The sequence below is a fragment of the Nansenia antarctica genome (assembly GCF_963989245.1).
Source record: "Nansenia antarctica genome assembly, chromosome: 13".
Lineage (NCBI taxonomy): Eukaryota > Metazoa > Chordata > Actinopteri > Argentiniformes > Microstomatidae > Nansenia > Nansenia antarctica.
The window spans coordinates 23536989-23557928 of record NC_137683.1 but is presented as its reverse complement, the minus strand read 5'-3'; the positions used below and the strand labels follow the sequence as shown (position 1 = coordinate 23557928).

At 44.6% G+C, this 20940-nt stretch overlaps 1 protein-coding gene across 1 annotated transcript in view; it reads left to right on the top strand.

Moving 5' to 3' along the window:
* Positions 1-20940, top strand: part of fars2 (phenylalanyl-tRNA synthetase 2, mitochondrial) — a 95106-nt gene that overhangs the window by 29033 nt on the left and 45133 nt on the right. The window contains exon 5 of the mRNA XM_080544381.1: positions 15227-15387. Coding sequence (XP_080400507.1) covers positions 15227-15387 — 161 coding nt within the window. The remainder of the gene's footprint in view (positions 1-15226; positions 15388-20940) is intronic.

The following is a 20940-nucleotide window of genomic DNA, read 5'->3' as shown; positions in this document are numbered from 1 at the left end:
ATAAAGACCAGAGAACAAGGAGGGAGGGAGGGAGGGAGGGAGGGAGAGAAAGAGATGAGTGATGGAGAGAAAGAAAGACACAAACAGAGAGAAAGAGAGAGGTTATTGTTTGAGAGGGGAGAAGCGGAGGCTAGAGCAGAAGAGTCAGTGTGGCCTACTTAACTCTGGCTCGATGCAGCGCCTCAGGCCGCACTTATGTAACGTGTCATATAGAGTAAGTGATCGGTGATATTCTCAGTAGCTGCATGCATACAGATGAAGTCTTGGTATGGTATGTGGTTGCATGAGTTTTAAAGGTCTGTTATGTGGTTTCATGTGTTTTAACACTAGAACAGCCGTGGGCGGGGTCGTTTGACCAAGCGATTTAAAAAATGTGTTATATCTTTGCACTCGATCAAATTTCAGGACCCTCCTTTCATGACTTTTCCTAGATATGTGCGTTCTACCACCCAGTATCCTTACGTTTTCAAAATCACATCAGGATAAGCTAGGATAAAGCTATTTTGCAGTTTTTCTGTGTAGGAGGCTAGGCTAATTTACAAGAGGCGCCAACTAGTGGTCGTTGTGTGTAAGTAGGCAGCTTCCCATTGTAAAGACTATAGTCATTTCACCCCCGAGGCGGCTCTTATAGTAGGTGAAAAAAGGCACGGCTGTTCTAGTGTTAATGGTTTGGTATGTGGTTAGTTTTTATGAGTTTTAATGTGTTTTTTTACAGACATTTATATGACTTCCTTTTTGTTGTCCACTTGTCTCTTGTTGCATCAGTAAGGACCCATCGAATTGACAGTTGGTTTATTATTATTATTTTCTTATATTGTTCTTTTTTAGCGTTTGTTCAGTGGAAATAGAGGATACAGGGATGGGTCAGATTGTGTGCAGACTGCCTGTTATTCATTTCAACATCTGCCCATTCATTAATTGGGCTATAGGACATGGCAACACGTCTGTTGTTGCTTTCCATCTGGCTTTTTTGTCTAAGAAATACAGAAACAGACAGAAATACACATCAGATCCCTGGTGTCCACGTCTGACCTCAGTCATCTCAACAGGGCTTTTACCTTTTACCTGTCCTCTGTTTCTACCTGTCCTGTGTTTCTACATGTCCTGGTAAAAACATAGGTAAAAAAAAACAAAAAAAACAACAACATGTTTTTAGATCAGTTATAATGAAGTAGAGAAGGAGAGGAGAGAGGAAGCTTCTTTACACTATTGAGATGCACCCCTAGTCTCTCTCTGTAGTTTAGCCGTGGATGCTGTCAATCATCTGAAGGTATAGGAGAGATGACGCACTGTGGTCAGAGAGCTGATCGTGGTCTCTGAACTAGACATCAAGCAGAGTATGTGGGCTTGAAGTCCCAGTTAAAAAGTTTGGAACCCCAGTCAATGTTCCCTTGGTGAAAGGTCTTGAAAAGCTTCATTGACTAGTCTGTCTGTACGTGTTTATCTGAGTCTGTATATCTGTCTGTGTGTCTGTGTGTGTGTGTGTGTGTGCGCACACGCGTGCGCTCACACGCGTGTGTGTGTGTGTGTGTGTTGTGTGTGTCTGTCCGTGTGTCTGTGTGTGTGTCCGTGTGTCTGTCCGTATGTGTGTGTGTGTGTGTGTGTCTGTCTGTGTCTGACCGTGTGTGTGTGTCTGTCCGTGTGCGTGTCTGTCCGTATGTGTGTGTCTAACCGTGTGTGTGTGTGTGTGTGTGTGTACGTGTGTGTAGCTGACTCAGCAATCAATGGTGCAGATGTGAGGGTGCATCATGACAAAGGCATCCCTGGGACGGTGTCTGGCTCCCCGCCAGCGCGGGGCTGCGTCCATCCCTTAGAGGATCGACAGACAGGGAACAAAGCACTCTGGGAAGAGACGAGCTCTGCTTGTAAAATAGTCTCTCAAACAACAGAATACAACCAATACTACTGTTTCTGAAACCGGGGACTCAGTGAGACAAAGAGGTGCTGGAGATGTGGTGTTGGGAGGGGGAGGGGAGAGGGGGGCGGGGGGGGCTTTAGATGAAAGATACACTGATGTTTTTGGTGGTGTTGAGGGAGCTGTACTATGAAGACAGTACAGTACACAGACAGTGTGCTTTAAGGGGAGCGGCAGGTAGTCTTGAGGTTAGAGAGGCCGGCCAGCAATCGGAAGGTCGCCGGTTCGATCCCCACCACCAAAGGGGGAGCCGGATGGTGAGCTGGTGACCGGAGGGTTGCTGGCATCATATCTAAGGTATCCTACCACCAGTGCCGTTGTGCCCTTGAGCAAGGCACTTAACTCCTAACTGCTCCAGGGGTGCCTGACAGATGCTGACCCTGTGCCCAGAGCTCTGTTCTCCCTTGGAGTGTGCTGTGCTGTGATGTCTGGGAGGGTGCAAAATGATCATTTCCCCTCGGGGTCAATACAAGTACTGTATATAAACTTCTTCTCCTTCTCCTTCTCCTTCTCCTACTTCTACTTCTTCTTCTTCCTCTTCTTCTCCTTCTACTTCTTCTTCTTCCTCTTCTTCTCCTTCTCCTTCTTCTTCTTCTTCTCCTTCTTCTCCTTCTTCTTCTTCTTCTTCTTCTGCCTCTTCTTCTTCTTCTACTTCTCCTCCTTCTTCTTCTTCTTCTTCTTCTTCTCCTTCTTCTTCTTCTTCTTCTCCTTCTTCTTCTTCTTCTTCTTCTCCTTCTTCTCCTTCTTCTTCTTCTTCTTCTTCTGCCTCTTCTTCTTCTACTTCTCCTTCTTCTTCTTCTTCTTCTACTTCTCCTTCTTCTTCTTCTTCTACTTCTCCTTCTTCTTCTTCTACTTCTCCTCCTTCTTCTTCTTCTTCTGCCTCTTCTTCTTCTTCTTCTACTTCTTCTTCTTCTTCTTCTTCTTCTTCTTCTACTTCTCCTTCTTCTTCTTCTTCTACTTCTCCTTCTTCTTCTTCTACTTCTCCTCCTTCTTCTTCTTCTTCTTCTGCCTCTTCTTCTTCTTCTACTTCTCCTTCTTCTTCTTCTTCTTCTTCTTCTTCTACTTCTTCTTCTTCTTGACACACTCATTCATCCAGTACCTCAACTTTGTTTGTTGTTTTAGTTTTAATTAAGTACTGAGAGAGAGAGAGAGAGAGAGAGAGAGAGAGAGAGAGAGAGAGAGAGAGAGAGAGAGAGAGAGAAGCGTTCCAGCTCCTGTGCATTGCGGTGTTCAGAGGTGTTGTGATGTACAGGGGCCTCCGTCCCGCACGACCGCCTCAACGTTCACGCCGCAGTTGTCATTGCGTTATTATTAATCGATCGGCTCATTTGCATTAATTTGTTTTCTCCTTGATGTTGTGGGTGGCAGAGCAGTGCATGGGCGTGCTCGGCGCACGGACGAGATCACTAATTACAACACGGTTGATGGAACGAGGGGGTGGTGGGGGGGGCAGGTGAAGAAGAAGAGCAGAGACACCACACACCCACAGCAACACATTTTTCAGGCCCACAACAATACAGCCCCAACTCAGGTTAATGAGCGGGTATGTGTAGTGTGGGGGTGTGGAGGGGGAGGGGGTTTGAGGATGTGTGTGGGGGTGTCGGGGGGGGGGGGGGGGGACCAGGGACCATAGCGGCTGCTGTCTTAATCCCGAGCTTTAGGAGCTGTGAAAAGCCGTGTCTGCAGGGAAATGTTCTGCTGTTCCAGCCCGGCGGCAGCTGTAAGGGACACAGCCCTCACTATTAGTCACATACCCAGGTGGGACAGGCGGAGCCAGGGAGAGGATTCAGTGGTACGGTGGAGTTTGTAAATGTCTTCTGAGAGTCAAAGCTAGAGAGAACATTCTTTGTGCACTGCTGTAGTTTGATCATATTCATCATGATTACATGACTCAGGTATGGGAGTATGTATGTATGGGCAGGTTTTAAGTAATCAGAATACGGAATGGTATTGCCATGGTCTAGAAAGGTATCTTCTTCTTCTTCTCCTTCTTCTTCTTCTTCTTCTTCTTCTTCTCCTTCTTCTTCTTCTTCTTCTTCATCTTCTACTTCTTCTTCTTCTTCTTCATCTTCTTCTACCACTGTACATACTTTGTGTTTTGTCCCCCGCCCCCACCTGTGGTGTATGTCCCCACCTGTCCTACCCGCTGTACATACCTTATGCTTTGTTGTATTGTTCTTCCCATGATGGATGTATGTTTATCTTGTAGATAGTAATAGTTATTTGTCTGTATTATCTTGTAGATAGTACAAGTTTGTTTTGTCTGTCTTACTTGTAACGATGAATTGAGAATCAAGGACCCCAATTGAAATAAGCCAGTGGCTTTCTTGGGTTTTTATCCTGTTAGTTGACCTTGTATGTAATATGTACTTTCATGTACCTACTTCTGCAAATCTTCTAATAAAGTTTTCAATCAATCAATCAATCAATTCTTCTTCTTCATCTTCTTCTTCTTCTTCTTCTTCTTCATCTTCTTCTTCTTCATCATCTTCTTCTCCTTCTTCTTCTTCTCCTCCTTCTTCTTCTTCTTCATCTTCTTCTTCTTCATCTTCTTCTTCTTCTTCATCTTCATCTTCATCTTCTTCTTCTTCATCTTCTTCTTCTTCTTCTTCATCTTCTTCTCCTTCTTCTTCTTCTTCTTCTCCTTCTTCTTCTTCATCTTCTTCTTCTTCATCTTCTTCTTCTTCTTCTTCTTCTTCTCTCTGATTGAAACACACAGGATACAGAAAGGAATATCCAGTTATACTATGTGTAGAATTCATGATGATGGAAAGGAGTCAAGGTGATGAAACTACTTTACTATCTATGACTTTCTCGGGAAAGATCAATCTTTGGAGCTTGTAAATGACTTGTTAAATGTGCAGGTGTTGAGGCAATCAAGATGACAGATAATGTTCAATAGCACTCATTACCGTGTATTATTGAGCAGTTTATCAGTGGTTGAATGTCTCCTCGACATCTCGACATGTGGCTGTTTTACAGTTGTTTGCAACAGGTGAAAGTACTACAATATATTAAAAAAAACTACGCCTTACTGCACTCAATTGTAGACACACACTGATTGGATATCGGTTGTCGTGGCCGAGTGATTAAGGCGATGGTGTAGTGACCGCTCGTTAGCGAGCAAAGTATCCATAATTCACGGCGTTCCAGCCTTATATAAAGCATTGTTATATGTTTGTGTTTACTACATCACCCAGGCTGCTTAGCGGGTGATATGACGGGATATAAGTGGGACAGAGATGAATGAATGTTGTTGTTGTCAGTACGTATGCAGAGAGTGAGAATAAAGCACATGATTGTTTTTCTACCGGCAAAACGACTACATTGTCCTGTTATTGCCGTCACTCCTACAATCATTGGGATCTTCACGTGCAGGTCCAACGCATGTGTCGTTCCGTCATGTTTGACAGCTGTCACGCTAGACTGAAGTACTGTCGGACGTATTTGTCTACCATTGAAATATTGAGCAAAAAGAGCATCCTGAAATTTGATTTCCTTCTGAAAGACCTCATCATCTCCACTACCCCCCTGTACAGTTTCTCTACTGTAAATAAAATACTAAAAAAAATAATATATATTATTCTTCCTTCTTCTAGCATTGTGACTGCCAATGGCCCCTGGTCCTAGCATACATTACTTTTTCTCATGACACATGTTGTTTATTTACTTACTATTGTATTTTTATTCTTACGTCCTGATATCGCACTGCTGAGAGGAAGCTGTCAAAGTAAGCATTTCATTGTACAATTTACAACTGTATCCTGTGCATACTGACCCATACACTTTGAATTGATTTGAGGCGTATATCGCCATGGTTACACCCTCTGCCTCCTGGGTACGGCTGGTAAGATGGAGGTTGGAGGCACCAGTTGGCCATCATACTGTGAACACTGATTGAGAATTGACTGTCCCTCCTCCCATTCGCCTCTCAGTTAGGACACCAAACATGACATGATAATACTGATGGAAAAGTCCCAGTAGCTGGTCTGATAAGTTCTGTTCATGTATGCCGATGTTGAAAACAGTGTACAGTATGTGAATATTTAGTATGTAAGAAGTATTTTGATATCATTGGACCCAGACTACCGCATGGTTTGTGCTTGTTCTTGTCATTATCCATTGGGAGATGGAGGGTAAATAGCTTTTGATCCTAAAATTCACGCTTGAGACTCACTTAACCAAGACGGCTGGACCTCCCTCCCTCTCTCTCTGTCTTTTATATAATCATGCAATCCATTGTTCCACTTATTAAGCAACTTTGCATAACTGAGACTGGAATGTTGTTCAGGGAGTTCAGTAAATGTGGCTGGGCTGGTAGAGCGTGGTGCTAACAAGGTTGTGGGTTCAATCCCCGCAGGGGCCGTGCATACTGGACAATGTTTGAACTCTCAGCAATGCAAGTCGCTTTGGATAAAAGCGTCAGCTAAATGGCGTACATAATATTATTATATATTGTTAAATCTATCATGTTCGTCCTGGAACATTTTGAGGGGCAAAGTATACAACATGATAATATTCTCCTTAGAAGTAAATGCAACAGTTCCAGATTCCCTGATAGTCCTTCTCTTTAACCACGTCTTTTCATTACCTAGCAACAAGCTGCTATATTCTGCAAGGATTATTTTGCTATTATGTTTATGCTAAATACTGTACAGTGAAACAGACCTACTAAGCAACAGTAAGCATGTCTAGAGTCTAGCGTTTATAAATAGTTTATAATTAAGAAGCTCATATCGTCTATGAACAGGTCTTGCATGCACTGTGATTCAGTCAAGGTCTGATAGTTAGGGTTATATATATATATATATACATGAAAATAAATATCAGTATTGTTATGTGAACCAATGAAGTTGCTCTAGTATCTCGTAGCATGGTCTTGGTGGGAGATTTGGCCAAACAATGTATAGGCCTAGTGTCAGCCATCTAAAAAAAATAGGAACATTCTGAAATGCAAAATGAAGTGGGGCTCTTTACCATAAAGTAACGTCTTTGTTGACAAAATGATTAAAGATTAATTACAGTTGTTGAAAATAATGTAAATTACATGCAAATCTGTAACTGAAACAAAAAGACGACAAGCTTAGAGAATGCATATTTCACAGACTCAGTAATTTGTAATTAATATGTGTAATGAGTTAATTTAATTAGCAATATGTTAATTAGAGACATAGCCCTGTGTCTCTGGGAGCTGCAGTCACAAATAAACACCAAGCGATTAGTGATGGAGAGCTCTGTGAGAAAGATGAAGTGGATCGATACTGATGGTGTAGAGAGGAGAAGACTGTACAGGAGAGAGAGAGAGAGAGAGAGAGAGAGAGAGAGAGAGAGAGAGAGAGAATAACCTTCCAACAACCTGACTGCAGACACGCAGTGATCATACCTGAAGATGGGCTTCTTCTTATGGCCTGGGAGAGGGGCCTGTCAGGGCTTGTTCATACCCTTCAGAAATGTAAATGAACATGTTTGTGTATGTGTCGGTGTCTGTACTGTAAGGTGGTTCTAAGTCTGCGCTTTTGTTAATCCCGTCCCCCAGGCTATTGGCCGGGAGATTAGTGCTCTGCCGAACTGCTCTGATAACCTGGATAGTTGTGCTCACAATGTCTGTGAAGTTACAAGGCAGGATTATTGAGGCTCTCACACCATAGACATAGATTCTCATTGGTCTTTGTCTAGGTGCCATGTCATGTCAAACCGTCCAAGAGGACGGGTGTTGTAGTGACATCATATCATTCTATTGTAATATGTAGTATAGTATTGCATCTTACCATTATTGTATTGTGTAATGTAGTATTGCATCATATGCTGTGTTGTAACGATGTTGTGTTATATCGTATTGTTGTGTCGTATTGGATTATATCCTCAAAGAGGTTCCGGCGGGTTCCCGCTTTGTAAGCCATTTACATTTCCATCTAGAGGGAGACAGTCTGGACGGCTGCCCTCCATGTGAGGTAACTGCGGCCATATATTGTGTAAAGAGTCAGCTGGCCGACTGGTACGACTGGTGTTGCGGTTGTAAATTACATACTGATAGAAAATACTGCTGAGGAGCAGTAGCATCTCTCCAGCTAACTTCTGTTTTCAACTAAGCAAGACTGATACAACAACAAAAAAGAACTGGTCTTCAGTGTGCCCTTTCTACCCTGTGGTATCCAAGACAACACACACTGCAGTGGGGGGGTAAGTGGATGGATGGATGGATAGATAGATTAGCCCTAACAAGTAAATCACCTTGATCTGGGCCTTAGTAATCATCTTCTCAAAAGGTAACAAAGAATAATCCAAAGGGGTTCCCAAACTTTTGCACAGGGCCCTTTTCCTTTGTATCATTCAAAAACTCACGTTTAACTTTTAGCTTGTAGCATTTAGTGTTCAGGTTTGCTTTCAATCACTTGGAGATTAATTCTAACAGACATTTAAACCAGGGGTGCCCAGATCTTTGCACCCCACTGTAGATATCGATGGATAGACATGTCAGAGGGAGGCAGAGCGTAGCACCCTGCCTCTCCAGGCAGTTGCACCATGGGACCACCAGTCAGCCATGCACACGTGCCTAATTAAGATCTGTAATGGCATCATTAATAACCACCCTCTTCACTCATTTCACTGGGTCTTAAAGAAGGCAGGGTGTGCAATACACCACCATACGTCTAAAAGCGGGGTTCATAAAACCATAACCATATTCATTATTATGGCTAGTTACGCGCCACTGTGATAGAACCAATAATCAATCGATAATCTCTTGATCCATATTTTACACTGTTGATTTTATCCCTTTATTTAGGTTTCAAGATGTCTTAATCTGGACGGCCAATGAAACAACATTGTTTCCTTATGGGCTGATGAATCAGTTATTCCGTGCAAAGCAACCTCCAATTTGAGCAGGATTAGATGTAAATGGCAGGGCAGTGCAAGTGAGACAGTTTGCTAAAGTGGAACCTGCCACAGCTTTAGTCTTTATCCTGTGTTTAACAGAGGTTAAGCCTTCCTGTCATCCACTCGTGAATAATTAGTCCATCTCATCACCACGGTGATGCTGTTATGGAGGAACTTTAGAGTTCCAAAGACAGAATTAGCTTATTGCACCTGGAGTCTTGGCCCCCGTGAGGGTGAAGTATATTAGCTTGTTATAATTAGCCCAATGAAATGCTAATAGACAATCGGAATAAACCGGAACATATCAGAAATGCCGGTGGGATCATGTGTTTGTTGAATCTGTATGTTTTGGTTTAAGTCTGAGGTTTAGCGTTTGCCTTCCATACCATGTCCTTACATGTATGAGCATGGTGTAAGACGCCACCGCCATCTTCAACCGACATCTGTATTTCAAACTTTATTCAGAAGATCTTGAAGATCTAAGAAAGTATCGTGTCATTTAACTCCTAGTTTACCTCAGTATTTTCTGTATTTTATTTTACCCCATTTGCCCTCTCAGGACAGAAACCACCGCTTTTTGTCGGTTTGTCCCTGTGTAAAGCAACCTTAAGAGAGAGAGAGAGAGAGAGAGAGAGAGAGAGAGAGAGTGAGAGAGAGAGTGAGAGAGAGAGGGAGAGAGAGAGAGAGAGAGAGAGAGAGAGAGAGAGAGATGGAGGTATGGAATAGCCTCATTCTCTTTCAGAGGCGACACAGTTCATTGTTTCATGAATAAAACAGATGCCACAAAAGTTAGCATCTCCTGAACGCTGCGGCGGCGTCTTCAATTATGTATGGGGTGGGGGGGGCGGGGGGGGGGGGGTGATGCGTCTTTCCTCTTACGCAGCTCCTGCACTCCTCATCTTTAAGTTGATTTATCGGAGCCTCCGTTGAATGACAAACACCGAATGTTCTGTAAGAGAGAAAATGTCCTTAAACAACAGCCATGGGTTTTGAAGTGGTGCTTCATCACTAGCTGGTGGTGATTTTGTAGAACAGACTTATGCGTTTGTTAGTCACTGGTACCACAGAAATGGTCCGCGACACACATTGAGACTTGGTAGCGTAGAAAGTTGTCAGAAACAAGTGTGTCTGTACTGCAAGTCTTTCCCTTTCTGCCGCCAACCTCTAACAGGAACGCACATCTCTCCTTTTTCTAACGTCTAATTCTCCAGCTTGCGTTGACTTCTTAGTGTAAATGGCAGCGAAAACATTGCACTTGGTTACTAATCAAACTGCATAATTTATGTTAGGAACATTACTTATTCATTATTGTGGTTCAATACATAACCGAAAAATGCCTGAGCCAATATTGTCTCAAAAATCCATATTAATCACTGTATGCAAATAGGGATCAGTGTAAGTATCACAATTACCTACCTCAGCAGGCAGTTGTCCAATGTCTGTGTAAACTGCAGGTGCCTGTAGTGTCTTTACACACATGCACACGCACACGCACACACACACACTCACCACAAACACACACACGCACACACACACACACACACACACACTACACACTACACACACACACACCCATGAACACACACACCCATGAACACACGCATAAACATGTTTAAACATCAAAACCGTTTCCATCATTAAACCAAACCCCTGGTGTTGTATACTTTAACTCAGCCTGTTCAAGCTATCCGAGAGTCTCCCATCATGCTGGCGACGCATGGACAGTAATTCAGATGCGACAACGTTGCAGTCCTCAACAGAAATCCGGCTGCTGCGTAGGCAAAACGCTCAATCACATTTTGTCTAATTTTCCCTAGCTGTCAATAGGTAATCAATTATTTTATATTATGAAACATGGTGTTGCCACTGTCAAGCAAGAATATTGAGAGTTCCAGTCAGGTTGAGTTCCATCACCCGTACTTCAAAAGTCCTCGTCTCAGAGTCTGCAGGTAAAATGTCACATGGTGAGACGACAAATCGATAGTTGACATTTCTGCTACCATGCACAGATGGATCCCACCCCCACCCCCCCACCCCCCCACCCACACCCACACCCATCCCCTCATTTCTCATGGTCAAGTTAAAGTCAGTATTGAAAGAGAAAGAAGAAGTGATGGAGAAAATGGAACCCAAGAGAGAGAGAAATTGATGGAGGGAGTGAGAACAGCAGGGGAAGAAGGGAAGGGAGAGGTGGTAGAAGGGAGCAGGAGGGAGTGATGGAGAGAGAGAGAGAGAGAGAGAGAGAGAGAGAGAGAGAGAGAGAGAGAGAGAGAGAGAGAGGAGCTTGAAAGACATTTTGAGAGAAAGAGATTAACAGAATGAGAGATGGGACCTCAGTGTGGTTATTAGAGAGAGGGAGAAAGAGAGAGAGAGAGAAAGAGAGAGATGGAGAGAGAGAGAGGGAGAAAGAACCTGGAAGAAGTTATGAAGAAGACTGAGAGAGAGATAGATAAATGGATGAGAGGAGGAAGGACGGGGGCTAGTCGGCGGTGGGGTGGCACAGTGGCATCGTGCTGTGAGGCGGCCTGTTGCCAAGGACGATTAGAACCTCTGATGTCACCGCGAGGTGGATCACGATGGCATCAGATGCCACACTCCCCGCCCCGCCCCCAGCACGCCACTCCGCCCCGTCCCCGCTGCTCTCATTGGTCGGGAGAAGGGGCCTGGCATCACTGGAGGGAGCGTTGCACAGCGTTCATTGATGACCTCAGTCGAAACACAGAAGGGGGGAGGGGGGGGGGGTAGGGTGGGGCGGGTGGGGGTAGCCCTCGTCCCCTTCTGGCTTTTGACTGAGGTCATCGACGAACGCTGTGCGTCGTGCCATCTTTTGGCTGTCACGCTTGGCGGTGTGAGCTGGCTGCCACCCTGCAGCTCAGCTCTGATACACACACACACACACACACACACACACACAAACACATACAGAAGCGGCTGTCGGGGATTTTATACCCGTCTTTTATCTTTCTCTGCGTCAGTTCCTTCACTCATGGATCTGTGAGAGGAGATTATTATGTTTGAAACAGCTGCACTACTACACCACTACAGCTACAGTGTTACGCTGTGCACAGTATGCACACTAACTGGTATGTACACTAACTGGTATGTACTATGTACTAACTAGGGGCTGTAGGAAGGGGGTAAGTACAGTCATGGCTAGAAATATAATCTCCCAGAGAGGGGTAAGTAACTCATTCATGGTTATAGGAAGTGATTGATTTCAATAATTGTATTTGTTTTAAGGGTGTGCTACCAAATATTAAGTTGTTGTCCAGTCCATTTTTGGAGTTCTGTGTGCAATGCTATCAGAGTTGGCTTTTTTTTTGTCTGCTATTTTGTGTTATTCCAATGCAAACAAAATAAATAAACATGTTGGTAATTGCAACAATTGTCTGGGAGAAGTGGTGCACTATCTGACAGAAGTTCAATCCATATTTTTGTCCATTACTGTATATCATGTTTTAGTATTTAGACCATGTCTGTGTGTATCTCGTTAGGCATACATGTATTAATGTTGTGTCTTAGGGGAGGGAGAGAGGGAGGGGAAGGATGGGTAAAGTCTGATTGATTCAGCGTTATGAAGTTGAGATTTATTCATGTGTGTTTCCCTGGTCTTCTATGACCCCAATGCTCCGCTACTCATTAACATATAAAGCAGTTTGGCACCACAGCTCCAAGAGAAGACGAGACCAGAGTGGAAACGAGAGGCTTTACCGTTCTCTTCCCTTCCTCCCATCTCTCCCCAGGTCACCAGGGTCACTGAGCTAATAATCATCACAGACATCACAATCAAACACCAGATAATGTCCCATACCCCAAAGGAGAGCGACCCGACCCAGAAGTTTTTTTATTTAGGTTCTTTCCCCTGCTTGCCCCGTCAGTCACAGAACCCAGAGAGTGTTGGAAGCTGTGTAAGGGCGGATGTGATTGTAGAGTTGGGAGATGTGGAGGATGAAATATGTATGGTGACAGTTTTAAGTTGGCTTACGGCAGCAAGTAGGATGTGCTGAGTGGCCTCCTCCTCCTCCTCCGAAGGAGAGGGTTTTACAGAGCCTTAGCCGACACAGGAGGGAGAGGCACACACACGGGGGCACACACACGGGGCACACACACGGGACACACACGTGCACGTTGCGTCGGCCTGGTAGGTAGTTCATCAATACCAGAAAAATCTTAAGGCGGTTCAGTCCATTGACTTTTCCTTCCCCGGGTCGTAGGAGAACACTCTGTTTTTTCGGTCGTTACATGGAGATGCATCAAAACAACTTGTTATTGATTTATTGACACCATTAAGGTGAAGCACTGAATAATAGTTTCCCTCTAAAGAATGGAACCAGCAAACACCTGGCAGGAACACTCTCCACTAGCACATCAGGTGGAGTAGATAGTTATCACAAGAAAACACTGTTACACTTCAGATACTCTTAATATAAGTCTGCTAGAGATACATTTTCTATAACTGAAGATGATGCCTTCAGTTAGCCTGCTCTTCCTCTTGTTTTTCTTACCTTTACTGATAGTGTTTTTTATTTTTTTATTATTTCACTATTGTATTATTGATCTGTTTTGCTTGGGTTTTTACTTGATTTTTATGTACAGCACTTTGAGCTGCAATCTCTACAGAAATGTGCATTATAAATAAAATGATGATTATTATTATTATTCTTCTTATTATTATTATTATTATTATTATAGACCCAATGGCTGGTCAAGGGTGAGATCTTTGAGGTCATGGCTAGAGGCTGGCCACATACACATCTGGGGAGGCTGGCCGAGGTAGAGATTGGAGGACAGGCTCTTTGTGATGCATGGAATGGAGGGAGGATCTCTACCTCCACTGATACACATGTAGTGTTGTTCAATAGTGTTTTTCTGGGTCATAAGAAAGGTCTTAAGAAACGTATGGGAAACACTAACCTCGTAAAGACCAGGCTTTCCTATTCCTGAAAGCCTGGGGAAATCATTTGCAGAAGGTGCAGTGCCCTCCATAAGTATGGGAAAGAAGAAGCATTTTGTCTCCGCCAGTTTGGATTTGAAACTAAACAATTACTACGGGGTCAAAGTAGACATTCTCAGCTGTAATTCTATGAGGGGTTTGTTTCTAAACTGGGTAGAAAATACTTCCCATTGACCCCACCAGATGCTGGGTATATTCTCTGGGGATGCTCTGTCGGGACTACTGCAGCCATCTTCACTTGTTCTTTGTTATGCAGTATTTTTTGCCTAAAATCTTAAATCTAAGAAATTAAATTGCATCGGATTTAAATCTGAAGATCACCTTGGCCAGTGGAGAATGGTCTACTTTTTGGCCCTGAAAAACTCCCTAATTGCTATGGCTCTATGTATGCAGTGATTGTCTTACGGTATAATGAAGCACCTTCCAATGAATTTGGAGCCATTTGCTTGTACTCAAGCTGACGCCTGAGTAGTCTCTGTACACTTTAGAAAACATTCAGCTGCTGCTGTCAGCATGAATTAAGACAAGTTAACTGTGTTTCTGCGCACGCAACTTTTCCAGACTCTGCAAGCTTTTTCGGTACTTTTGTAGGTAATTGTAACCTGACCAGACTTTTTCAGACTTTTTCTTAACCCTAACCTTGCAGTGAAGCCACTGTATGTTGGCTGGTGATTGTAGACTGTATTCTGAGGATGGTACACATTCACACCTATCTCCCAGAGAGTATTCCTGATCTGTTTTTTTTTTTTCTTTTTCTTAATTCTGGTGAGCATTCTTGTAGAAGTCATCCACTGTAGAAGTCTTCCTTGGCCTACCATCCAGTTTGAGATTCTCGAGTTCACCAGTGCTTTTTTTAACAATGTTACAGATGATGTTGGTAAGCCTAAGGTTTTGGCCATGTTTGTTGTTGCAGATTATTTCAAACCCATAATATCTTCCTTGACGTCTCTTTGGTCCTCATGTTGACAGACACCAACAGCAGACTCCAAAGGCAAATGCAAAGTCTAATCAATACTAGACATTGACAGCTCTGTTATGCCTGCACAAATAATGTGAAAAAGAAACCAAGCGGAGAATCTCTTACCTTATTGTAATTGTTTGATTTCAAAATGCTTCGCCTTTCCTATACTTATGGAGGGCACTGTATCTCACCCACCCTGACAACAGAAACTCCTATGTGAGGCTGCTGTTTGTAGACGACAGCTCAGCATTCATCACCATAGTCCTCTCCAGACTCCAAAGCTAGCTCAGGGACCTAGGCATCGACCCCAGCCATGCAACTGGATCCTGGACTTCCTGTTGCCGCTGGTGGTCGGTATTTGTTAACATTGTAATGTAGGCATACTGCATGTCTTAGCCTAATCTAGGTGTGAGAACAACGTGACTTGGATGTATGGCTACGGGAGGCTAGGGAAGGACTAATCTAGCCAATACTTGTGTCTGTGTCTGTGATCTAAGACGTACTGTTCTTCTCTCTCCAGCGGGGGTGGGTAACAAGCTGGGCTGGGCCTTTGGGCTGGGGCTGGAGCGCCTGGCCATGGTGCTGTACGGGATCCCAGACATCCGTCTCTTCTGGAGCTCGGACGAGCGCTTCCTCAAACAGTTCCTACTGCCCGCCATCGACCAGCCAGTCACCTTCCAGGTAAAGTCTTAAGACATGCAGGGCCCTATTATGCACTTCTTAACTTGCCGTCTTAAGTCTTAATTAAGACGCACCGCCAGGTTAAGACCTACCGCCACCCTTATTATGCGCTTCATACGCGCTACTGCTATTATGCAGGTGTCGCTAGGCGCCCACACATAAGACGTAAGACTCCCGTGCATATATTACTCATTGTGGGAGTGTTCATATGTTAATGAAGTGCGCTAGGCGCCCCTGCTATTATGCGATCTGACTTTGCGCCTAGCGCTAAGAAGTGGTTTGAAAAGTTCTTAGGCGCTAGACTTCATGCATGTTTTGAAACACGAGCGCGCCTCCGCGGTTTGCGCATGCGCGCCGACCGACTTCTTAAGAAGTGGGTCAGCGCGCATGCGCAAACCGCGGAGGCGCGCTCGTGTTTCAAAACGTGCATGAAGTCTAGCGCCTATGAACTGCATAATAGCATAGCGCTTATGACTTAACGCAGCCGGTTCTTAAAGGGAATGGCATCTGGCACGCTGATTGGGTTGATTGAGAAGACGCCCAAAACACACCCATGACTAATTTCTGGGCTTAGCGCCGGGTCTTAGGCGCCCACTACCGCACGCATAATAGCAAAGTGGCCTTGACCACGCCTCCACGTCTTAAGTTTAGATCTACCGCCTCGTCTTATTGCTTAAGACTTATGAAGTGCATAATAGGGCCCGCAGTATGCCAACATTCCAATGTTAACAAACTAGTCTCTCTGCCCCCAGGTCACCCCACACTGTTGCTGTTTCAGCTGAGAGGCATTATGATGCTCCATGTTAGCTTGTGTTAGCACCTCCCTTCCTTACCAAAATGAATTGTTTCCAGCTAACTTGCACCTAACTAGTGTATATAGTGTATATGTATATCATTTGCAAATTATTACCAGAAGTTTGCAGTTCTTTACCAATAGCAGTGAATCTCTAGCAAATCTTTGGCAACCATGAACATGTATTGCCATTAGTCTCAGAATTAGAAGGCAGATCAGAGGTAGCAAGATGGCAAAAGCTGGTCTGATATATATGGGCACACAGACAAACACCCCCATAACCCTTTTTCATTGTGTCATACGGTAGTTGCTTAACAGTCTAACACACTAACCAAACTAACATTGTACAACGGTTATGAGAGTATTGTTTCTGAAGGTTTTTTAAACGTCAAAATTAGATTAGATTCAACCTTTTTGTCATTGCGCAGAGTACAACGAAATGTGTTTTTTGCTCTGGGCACAGCCATAGTCAGCGCCCCTGGAGCAGCCTGTTGCCTGCCTTGCTCAAGGGCACAATGGCAGTGGTAGGCACCTTAGATATGATGCCAGAAACCCTCCACTCACCAGCTCATATGCAACCCCCTCCTGAGGCGGGGATCGAACCAGCGACCTTCCAATTGCTAGCCGGCCTCTCTAACCTCTAGGCTACCTGCAAACACTGGATCTCTGTAGCTGTTTCAATGTTGGATTGTCTACACAATTGTCCATGGGTTGAAAAGGAATGTTTTCTTAACATTGGCTGGTGGCCATTGCATGATCAATAGGCAAAGTTTACAATTCACATCCAAGCAGAGCTCCAATTTTCACCAACTTCAGATTTGCTCTGTGCGGTGGAGTGTTTGCTCGGGGACATAGCTTAACAGCTCAATGATTGCTTACATCTACAATGCAATAATGTGAAGGTAACCTCTTGTCACATGGTAAAACAATGTTTCTAAGAATACACCAGAGCACCATCTCAGTGGAATGGTGTGTGTACTAATATTAAAACTGACATCTCTGACAACGATGCAGCCAAAAAACAATATGAATGCAACCTCAGTCTTAAAAGCACACGCCCATAGGGATACCACTCACTAGCTGTAGAAAGCTGGGGTTTCATAGTTCATAGTGGGAGGTTAGGGTATGTTTATTAGTCAGTGCAGCTGATTGCCCAAATAGGCTACATACCTGTACTGTTTGTTCCACATCAGTGGACAGAAGAAAGGCATGATAGGTCCCCCTCTTCTCTTGTCCTATCTTCCCTCTCACTCCATTACTGCTTACTTTACACATTCACCCGCTTCTTCCATCACCCTTTCCCTGGCCCTGACCTTGCTAATGCACTCAGCGGCGGCGGCACCGCCATTGCTATTCCTCCTCACGCTCCTCTTTTATTGTAATGTGTTTCTCTGAGCTGTTTCTCACATCTCGGGCTGTGTGAATATGAATGCCCACCCTGCACATTAGCCCCTAAACCCAGGGCTGTGTGTGTAGGCGGCTAGGAGGGGGCAGACCATCAGGCCCCCACCATTGTAGCTCCGCAGCTTAGCGTTACGCTATGCTGACCACAGCTAGGCGGCCATGTTTGTTCACCTCTTTACATAATACTATACTACTACTACTACTACTACTAATAATAATAATAATAACTTATTTGTTTGCCTTAACCAGGCCTAACATGCAGTACTGTAAGGGCAGGTTTCACAGGTAAGCTTTAAGCCTAGTCCTGGACTAAATCATACTTTCAATCTCACATCTCCATTGAAGATGCTTTTTTACCCCAGCCTAAAATGTCATAATAACACTATTATGTTTCCTTCATTGCATATACCTGGACCGAATATATAGTATACTATAGGAATGTGTGTTTATAGCCCCTAGTCCAGCTGCTGTTCCATAAGCTCCATTAGGTCTCTCTCTCCAGTCCTCCTCAGTAGATTTGTATTGGCCACAGGGTGTGACAACGTCACAAAATGGCCTCCTAAATCAAAAGCCCTTAGCCTCTGTTTGGGTGGCCCCATAGAATGACAACACAGCTGAAAGAGTGAACCGCAACCAACCGCCACGGGGAAATACTATTCATGGTAAATTTATGAGCGATAAGTTCAGCGTCACTCATAGCTCAGCTGTGGTTGAGGTCGCTGAAGGGGATATTCTTCTTCTCTTTTTCTTTCTTTCTCACCTTTTCTTTATCTCAGTCTTTCGTCCTCCAGGTCGTGAGGACAGGCTTGCGCATGCTGCTGCTGCTCCCTGCTCCCACTGTCTCAATGTATTATACATGAATACCCTCGTCCTGACACACACACACACACACACACACACACACACACACACACACACTCACACACACACACACACGCACACACTCTCATGCTCACACACATTCATATTCTTACACACACACACACACACACACTCACACTCACACTCTCACGCAGACACACACTCACACTCACACACACACTTGCACACACACACACACACACACACACACACACTCTCATGCACACACACACTCGCATGGACGCACACACACACTCACACTCGCACACACACACACACACACACACACACACTCTCATGCACACACACACTCGCACGGACGCACACACACACATACACACACATACACACTCACACAAACACCGACACACACGCACACACACAGTCAGACACACACTTGCACGCACACACACGCACACCGACTTTCACGCGCACACACACTCGCACGCACACTTGCATGCACACACACACACACACACACACACACACACACACACAGACACACACACACACTATCTCTCCCTCCTCCCCACTTCTTGCACTGTGCTTAGGCAGGTGGGGGTGTAGAGCAGGTTCAGGTAGGGGTGACGACGCCCCCGCTGTACCCTAAAGGGGGGCGGGGGCGTTTCAGCCGGTTTCAGCTGGTGGTCGGTCAAAGCAAACGCATTTAAGCTGGCTGATGGATGGAGGAGGGGAAGAGATGGAGGGATGAAAGAAATGGAAGAAGAAAGGTAGATGAAGCCTAAACTAACTAACGGGCCGAGGAAGAGAGATGAAGCTGTGGGAAGAGGGAAGGATGTAGGAATCCATTTTTCTTTCCCTCAATCAGCGTGGTTATTGCTGCCAGAGCCGTAATGATTGTTTGTCTGGCTGCTGCAGTGGCGGAGGGATCTGGCCAGGAGTGGAGAAGAGGGGAGACAGGAGGGTAGAACGGAGGTGTTCGCTATAGCTCATATCGACGGCTTCACACGTAGGTTGGGACATGCTGACTTTGCATATAATTACAGGATAATTTAATCAGATTTGACTGGAATGAGTATATTATACCCTGTGAAGGACCTTTGATGTTGTCAGACACCCTACCTGAGTGAAATATTCAGTGGCCAGAAACTTCATATGACGGACAGGCACTGTACACTCACTACCTATCTCCCGCCGTAGACTGAAGACCCATCTCTTCAGGCTCCATCTTGACTGTCTCCCCCCTAAAGACCTCTTCACCCACTATGCCTCTGTACAGTTCCTCTACTGTTAATAATTCATATATATGTTTCTGCTAAACGGCAAAAATGTACATGTAATGTAAAATGTATAGCACTGAGTCATAATTTACCGTTACTGTGTCCTGTGTAATCTGACCTGGGTTCAATATTGTGTCTGTGGCAGACCAAGTCAACGTTCCAGTATAATTTCAGTATTATGTTCTAAGGTATGACACTCACTTGAGAGCACGAATCAGACCGATTGTTTGTGTCGCAACCAGGAAACACGTCTCAAGAAGCAGAGTGAAAACACTTCACTGACAGTGATTACTTCTGGAATATTTTGGTAAAACAATATAAACATACATCATGAACCAAGCTTTCAAATGTTCTTTCTTTGTTTTTCTCTCCAGTACAGCAATCGGCTCCTGTCAGAAGGGGCAGTAGCCAGCTAGTACTAGCCTATTTCTCCGACCTGACACTTAATAAAATGTCATGATACACAATTAAGCAGTTTAGCCACTCACCCTCTGGTTAACCTGCGCACTGTGTAGAAATCGGGAGTGCTGCGTTTGGAGTTTTCCACCACCATTGTGTTACAAATAGTTACCTCGCAAGCATTTTCATGTTCAGGTGAAATATATTATTGCTGAAATGACACGCCAACATCTCCAGACTGAAACCTCTAATGGAAATAGGCTGAACCATTCTTTTAATAGCTGTTCTGGCTAGCTTAGTGTCTGGTGCCTGCTCTGGTCTCTAGAAGGTTCTCTAGTTCCTCATTGCAGTTCTGCACCTGCTTCTCCTCCCCCTACTACACCTCCCCGACCCACATGCCTCCATGCCCACCACCACAGAATCACCACCTCCACGCCCATGCAGCAGTCGCACTGCCCGGTCGCGTCTCTCTCACTATACTGACTCCCCGCTGGTGGAACGAGCTTCCCACGGCTGTCAGAACCCACCTGAGACATCTACGACCCTGTACTGTTTCTCCTGAGACATCGGCTACCCCCCCTGTACTGTTTCTCCTGTGTCATATTAAAAAAGAATAATACGCAATATATCTTCTAGCATGACTAACTGACAATGGCCCCTGGGTTGAGCTTAGATTACTTTTTCCGACTAAGACTGGTGGCTAGATGATTCATTTACTTCAATGTCCTTCAGTCTAATGCATTTGTTGCAAGTCGCTTTGGAATAACGCGTCTGCTAAATGTAAATGCATCCGAGAGGCAAGCAGAATGGGGAAAGTTAGGATGGAAGCTAGGATGGAATAAGTCCTAATCATCC